The sequence below is a fragment of the Eutrigla gurnardus genome (genome assembly GCF_963514095.1).
Source record: "Eutrigla gurnardus genome assembly, chromosome: 1".
Classification (NCBI taxonomy): Eukaryota; Metazoa; Chordata; class Actinopteri; order Perciformes; family Triglidae; genus Eutrigla; species Eutrigla gurnardus.
The window spans coordinates 24247785-24255412 of record NC_139915.1 but is presented as its reverse complement, the minus strand read 5'-3'; the positions used below and the strand labels follow the sequence as shown (position 1 = coordinate 24255412).

The 7628-nt window shown below is 39.9% G+C and overlaps 1 protein-coding gene across 1 annotated transcript; it reads right to left on the bottom strand.

The window, feature by feature from the left end:
• Nucleotides 1-273: 273 nt before the first annotated feature.
• Nucleotides 274-6739, bottom strand: scamp5b (secretory carrier membrane protein 5b). Its single transcript, XM_084038873.1, has 7 exons — nt 6568-6739; nt 5362-5424; nt 5151-5270; nt 3552-3708; nt 2754-2855; nt 1834-1951; nt 274-1442 (listed from the first exon to the last, which is right to left on the bottom strand). The coding sequence occupies exons 2-7, from the start codon at nt 5366-5368 to the stop codon at nt 1263-1265; spliced, it is 684 nt and encodes a 227-aa protein (XP_083894999.1). The 5' UTR covers nt 5369-5424; nt 6568-6739; the 3' UTR covers nt 274-1262.
• Between the last annotated feature and the right edge of the window lie 889 nt (nt 6740-7628).

Sequence of the window (7628 nt, the reverse complement as noted above, 5' to 3'; positions counted from 1 at the left end):
GCTCAGTGCCCAAAGTTTGTCAGCGTAATGAAGAATATAGAGCAAAAAAAAAATACAATACAATACTTGATATGTGTTGAGCAGTGTGTAGTGATTATATATTGATTTCCAGATAACTCGGTGTGATGGGGAGGGTGGATGAGACGGCAGAGGGGAGGGAGTGACACAAAGAAAAAGAGACAACGAAAAAACCGAGACCGGGAAACAGAAGGGACCATCATAAAGACTATATGATCTGTGAAGGATGAATGAAGGTAATCTGTACATGTTGGAGCTTTTTATTTCATACTAAATCCATCAGCACCTCTCTGTGGTCAAACAGCCATGCTGCAGGAGAAAAGTTACCTTTTCAGTTGACGCATGCATGGGTACACTCGTTTTCTGCTGAATTTAATTATAACCATCAACACTGATGTAATTCTTCTGTGAAGGAAATGTGATGTTTTCAGTGTAGGCGGACGTGTCAGCGGAAAAGCTTCAAGTACATCAAAGAGTCAGATTCAAGTAAGGTTCAATTTTTCTATTTATTTTCAAATCCAGCCGAAGTCTTGTAATAACACTGTTTCTGGTTAGATTGGTTGGATTGCAGTGTAACCATTGATAAACTGCATAGAAATAACATGAAATTGTCCTGAGGTCGCACAAAGTAGCATTATTTAAATTAAAGGTACAATATTACGTTGGATCTTTGGTTTACCTTTGAATTTAAAATACAATAACAAGTAAAGTAATTTTACATCCTAAACAATGTATCATTCTAAAAGTACATTGGTAAGTACATAAGAAAACACTACATAATTGAATCTTCACCACAACAACATTTACACAAAACAGTACATCAAAAATAATATTTTTCTTTTAGCTTTTTTTTGGTAAAAACTGCAGCCAACACAGCTCTCACGTAGCCACTTACACACATTCAAAATGAATTTAACTTCAACCTCCCAAACATAAAACACATGAAATTATATAAAACACTACAAATATTCAGCATGCCCTTAATATAGGAAGGTGAAAAACCAGCTTCTCTCAGATGTTCAGAGCTATTTGTTTGCAAAATGATGAAATTGCTTGAAATCACCACCAATTCTGCTGAATCACTGATTTGTCCTACATGTAAAAACTGAATATGTTAATATAGGAGTGTTTTAAACTTTACAATCAACCATATTGTGGGAAATGGTCATATGGTTTTCCTAAAACTGTTGCTCAAATTTTGGCTGAACTGTCACATGGTTTGTTAGACAGCTCTGTGTTGGAGGCTACATCTGGTTGTCGTTGTACTGAGGGCTGGAGTGCTGATCCTGCATGGCTCCAGCAGCTGCCCCCAGGGCTGCCTGCTGGGCCGCCGCCTGGACATGAGGGTTCTTCCAGGCTCCTGTGGCCCATTCCTCCTGAGCTTTGGACATGCTGGCCCCACTGCCACGGTAGGAATTATGGATCTGTAAGAAAGTTTGTTTCATGCGTTATTATCAACAAGACTTCAAGGTAACATACATTACGTTAAAAGTATTGCATAGATTGTATTACAGTTATGTAACTGTATTCAGTAATCGATACATCTGTTTGGGGAATTCTGTTTTTTTTACCGTAGATCAAAGGATTTAATGTATTCTGGCATTTATAATTATGTCCCCTCACAATGTTGCTTTGTTGATATTAGAGAAAATGATTTAATCTCAAACTGGATTGACAAAGGCCTGTAATATTTCTACCACAATGAAATAAATATTCTGTAAAGTCTGGCGAAAGACAACAGGGAATTTACAGACAATTACTTAATTTCCAAAAACTACATTTCCCTTCATTGAAAAGGACAAGTTAGATTCTTACCCTGGTGAGGGCAATGAAGGACAGAGAAGCGACTGCAGTGAACATGATAGTAGGGACCAACATGACCAGCGCGATCAAAATATTATAGCTGAAAAAGGAGATGGTAGCCAACCAACCGCTGAAAAAGACACAGATGACCGTTAATGCATTTTAATGACAAAAAGAAGATTGATTTCAGATTATGAACACAGCATGAATTATAATGATCTCCCTGGTATTCCTCATCATAATACCACCAATGAACATCTGGTTGTTAAATGCCAGTAATTTTTCTGGACTTTAAGTACTGCGATATAAAGTTTAAAAGTTTTACAGCTCGTACATGAGAATATCCAGTTACACATGGTGACATTTATACATTTTATGGAGGCTGTCATAATATTCATTTCTGATCATCAGCCTGAGTGTGGTGACATTTTGAGGATCTCTTTCACGGCCTCTCAAAACCTTATAACAGGACCATCATAAAACATTTTATGGGGGCAATTTCTGACGTTCCATCACTGTCATGTTAATGAAAGCAGTGAACAAGGTCTCTCTCTCTCTCTCTCTCTCTCTCTCTCTCTCTCTCTCTATATATATATATATATATATATATATATATATATATATACTGACAGGACTTATTGCTTGACCTCAAAATGTTTAATTCAAAAGTTCTGACACTTAATGTTAATTAATGCATAACAATGAATAAATCAGTTATGCTTGTAAAAATATCTGAACTTCAACAATGGCTCTGGTACTTGAGTTGCATTGGCTTTAAGTATGAGTCAATGTGCCTTGGAGTGGTAAGATTGATAAACATGCAAATGCAAAAAAAAAGAAGAAGAAGAAGTTATTATTCTCTATTGTGAGTAAACAAAACAAATAAATTGAGAGAAAATAATTTCCATGTATTTTCAATCCCTGACTCTCACCATACTCCCCATCCAGGGATGCCGATGCTTTGGATGATGCTGATTCCAACTTGAGCCATGAATACAAAGAAGAACTGCATGAAGTTGAAGGAGCTGTCACTTCTAGGAAGAAAAGACAAGGTGATGAAGAAATATTTGCATGTGCATACAAAATGTTTCACGGCTATATACACATTTGGTTAGAAGGTAATGGAGGCCCACAGGGTGTATAAGTCATTTCCACTCTGCACCGCGAGGAGCAATCCACCCTCCGTTGTGGCTCCGCTGTGTTTAGGAATCCACACACTTCCAGGTTTATTCACCACCGGTCACAATGCAACAATTCGATCACATGCCTCTACAACCATGGTACCACTTCTCCCTCGTCTGCCTTTCTAAAATGGTGACATCACAGCAATGGACGGCCTTGTGGGAGGACTGTGCTGGACTGTGGGCTTCTTGCCCAGTTTTTGATCTTCACCAGAGTTGAGGGTAAGACCAACATTTTTGCAATCAGGGCATCATCTACGGTACTAAACCGTTGTGGCTGCACACAACTCAGCAAACTGATCCACGAGCAGGAAGCAAAAGATAAATAATGATAAGAGAAAATATTTTTTACGTTCAGTATACTATACAGTAACTCTGAATGGCAAAACAGTGTCATGGTACAGTATAAAGAAATTACTCAGCAAAACAGAAGAAATATGACAAACAAGTGAGCTTCTCAATTGCGGCGTGTGGGTAAGTAAAGAAGGGAGGAAACCTAAAAAAAGACCTGTCAAAAATCCTCCTAGATGTACTTCATTCTGGACTTACTTGAAGGCCTTGTAGATGGGCCTGAACCAACAGACGTACGAGCAGGGAGTGAACATGATCAGCCAGATGATAGCCAGTCCAAAGTTGGTCACGCCGCCGCCACCAAACATCCAAACGAAGCAGCCAATGAGATTCACAGCGAGCGTAACACTATTTACTGTAAGACCAAAGCAGACGTGCTGTATTTCAGGTGTTTTTGCATCTACTCTGTACACAGGCATGCACATGAAGAAAAGTGTTAAGGGGGAAAAAAGATTAAAGTGTGAATATGAAGGCAGCCAGCATTAATATACTATGAAAAATGTAATTGCAATGCTTGACACACAAAATGGCTTCTGTTCCCTGAATATCCTTTTTGCGGGCTTCCTTTTTTTGTATTAATTCTGAGTCATGTTATGAGGCTACACTTCTCCCCGCTTAAGTTGCACTTAGTTCTAATTGGAGCGCTGCGCTTTTAGTCTCATCTTTCTCCTCTAAACTAGCAAATAAGGCCAATCAGCTTCACATTTTGGTGAGAGAATGGAGAGAATGCAGTGCTTTATGAGAGAATCACGAGGCCTTATATGCGACTGAGGAACACATATAAGTATCTTGAATACATAACAGGGGAAAAAAAGCTTCAAATTACTTTCACACATGAAATGAGAAAGAAAAAATGACAAGCTGAATAACAGTCAAACATGCACGCAACGTGCGAGCCATGCATGCAGAAAATTGCTACAGAGGGAAAGAGAATAGCGGCACATCCAGATTGGGAGTTTGAATACCTGCTTATGTTTATCATTTACTAAAAGGGATGACACCTGCAGAAAGAACAGAATTTAGTCTCCAGTTTAGAGTAGCACATATATATTTTTGCTATAAAAACATATTTTATTTGTTGACTTGACACAGGAAACGCAATGAAAATCAGGCTTTAGTGGAGAGGGATTTCTGCACGTTGCAACATTTGGCCCAAATCATCTACAGACTAGCTTCACCTTTGTTTCCATTATCCTCATGTTGCTCTACTGTACATTGCCGTATTGCCCCACTCCTAACCTCCAGTGTCACAGCACCTATATAAATGTTGCGACAGCTTTTTCCTGCATTCTGCTCCCTCGCATGCCTTCATGGACGGGCAGGGAGCTTCCAGACCAGAGCAATATCACAAACATCATTGTCCTGCTTGTTTATGGTGCAATAAACTTTGATGAAAGTGCCTCTGGCAAAAAATTGTTTAACACAATCTCAATGTTAACTGCTCTGTTCAAACCAGGGCCATCTGCTCAGTGCTATGACTCATTAGCAAATAAACCAGTCAGGATAACACAGCCACAGCCAATAAAAAGAATATATTTTTGGGACCAAAGGGACCCTTGTAAACCATTGCCCTTCTGTTGCATAGTTCTTATCATGAGTTAACCATGGAGGAGAAGATAGTTTATGGGACCTCCAGGAAAATCCTGGCTTCTGTTGGTCGGGCAGAAAAGTCACTTTAAAGTTTCATAGTTGGAAATTTAAGCTCTGAAGTTTATATAGTAGCCTGATTCAAGGATGTTGTAACAGGAAATCCCACACCACTCTTACAACAATATAACATCACTTTAATCCACTCACACATCCACAGGTGGTACATCTTTTTGCACATGCTGCGGTGGTGTTCAGGGATCTCATCAAAGTCCTGGTAGAAGCATGGCTTAAGTGGGATGAATCCCGGCAGTGGGGGGAAGTTGGGCTCTGAGACACACAAAAATATATCACATCAGTTAGACATAGCAAAGCTTGTACATGGTGATTCTTCCCAGTACATCACTTTATCATCTCTGACCTGCCATGTGGATAAAGTGTGGTGGTCGCTGTTTAGATTTACTCCTTCTTCAGTCTCTTGAGCCTGTCGAATGAGAAGGAACTGGAGGTTAGGACTTATTTATGATGTTCCGACAACATTACCTGAATGTTATTTTTTACTAAACCTTTAGAGAACATTCATATATTTTCCTCTTTTTGTTTTGTTTTTCAGATTGAATGAAATCATTGCTTCCTGTCAGTAATGCAATCAATCTATAGCCTACACAGGGTGTTCATCCTACTCAAGTCGGTGAAGTTGACTATCATATTACAATTTAAGCGAGGGGAATTAATGACTTTAAGTTTATATAATTTATGAATAAAAAACCCCATATGTTTTGGTTTTTAAACAGCTGACATGATATTAATATTTTGAGGGCTTGTGAAAATTACAGGGTTTGAAACTTTTGTTCTATTAATATGAGCGGTGCATAGTAGTAGACTGTTGCTTTAGGTGGTTGTGGTAGTGTTGGTGTTAACAGTGGGACTGACCTCTTCAGTCAGTCTTAGAGACTGATGGATATTAATTTATTGTCCTCTGTCATTTTACGGTTGATACACATAAATTAGAGCCAAAGCTCAGTTTTATAATTTACTATTTCCTATATTTTATATTATTTACAGTATATTGTGTGTGAAAGTCTTACTAATTGTAAGATTCTATAGTATTTGATTCAATATGATTTGTGTGCATAGATCTGGTGTGACTGTGTGGCTCATTGGGTCACGTGGGAGCACAACTTTGCTTCGGAATCCAGGTGAACTACAAATAATAGAGTAATATGAACTCTCCGGAAACGTTCTTTACACGAACCGAAAGTAGTTGACTCTACCTGGCATGTGTTGGGGCATTAAAGCATTACCAGAACAAGCCTACTTTATGTAAAGGAGGCGTTTAAACGCCGTCCAGACGTGCTGCCATGGGATTTAACGTGAGAGCCCTCCAGGCAGCGTCTCCGTAGTAAGCTTTAATGACGGAATCCTTCCGGTTTCTGAAACCGCCAGACTCACACAAACCCTGGGAGACCAGGCACCGACGCGCATCGCTGTCATCACAGCTCAACTCCACTGTAGGAAAGAAAACACCGAACAGTGATATTTGCTATATCTGCGAAGACGGGTGGGTATTTTGACAGAGAGCCGCTGATCATAGCCGGGAATTACGGAGGAAACGTAATCTGCTTACCTCCTCCAGAGAGCGGGGCGTCTCCGTTTAACGAGCAAGTCTCCCGGGGAAACTTCAGTCGCCTGTTGAACAGAGTCGGACTCCCAGACGAACGATATCCGCCAGCAAACTACACACTATTATAACACTTTCTTGTTTATGAACAGAACGATAAATCCTGACTGTCCTCACCCTCGACCAATCTGCGCGGGCGACTCTGCTGTCACATTGATTCGGACCAATAGGCGGCTCGCTCTAATCCCTGAATTTGTTTTCAGCAGCCAATCGCTGTCGAGCTCCCTGTCCATGGTGCTGAACCCGGCCCACCGGCGGAGGTGAGCCATGTGGCGTTAAATTGCAAAGAAGCAGCCTCGTTGCTGAGCGTTACACGGATGTGTTGTTTTGTTGCTTCAGATTTTTCTTTAAGGTGACCAGTGAGCGAGCAACGTGGCCCCCCGATTGCAATAGCAACAACAACACAAAACATACATAATGTATCGCATGTATACAGAAAGTTGTATCAACAGAATTAATATTAGATATGTGAATCACCCTGGTTTAATTAAATAATGGGCTTGTAATTTACTTTATGTTGTGCAAATTCTGCTATCCCACACCTTTGTTGACACAGGGCTGTCAGTCAAACCAGAACCCAAGCCATTGACCCAAACCTGAATATAAGACTTGAGTTTATTGCTGACCTAAATATCAAGTTGACTCCAGTTCTCCAGCTGGGGTAGCTGTTTCACTGCAGTGAGTGGCTTTTAAGGGAAACTTGGTTGACGCCACAGGAAACACTCTCTTGGCAGTAAAAACTTACTTATTGGCAAACTTTCGCTTGACTTACTAAGAAGGACACTTCTCAACAACAGAGTCACATATGTTTGGCGTGTGTGTGGCGCATGTTAGTACAAGTCCAGTGGAGAAGAGCAGGTCTCGAGCCCGAAACACTTTGTGACTTGTTTGACTATACAACTAGTGGAGGAAGAGTTTAGATAATTTAGTTCAGACATAAACATAGTGTAGAAATACATTGTTAAGTAAGCCCTGTATTAAAAAAATATTTTTACTTAAATACAAAT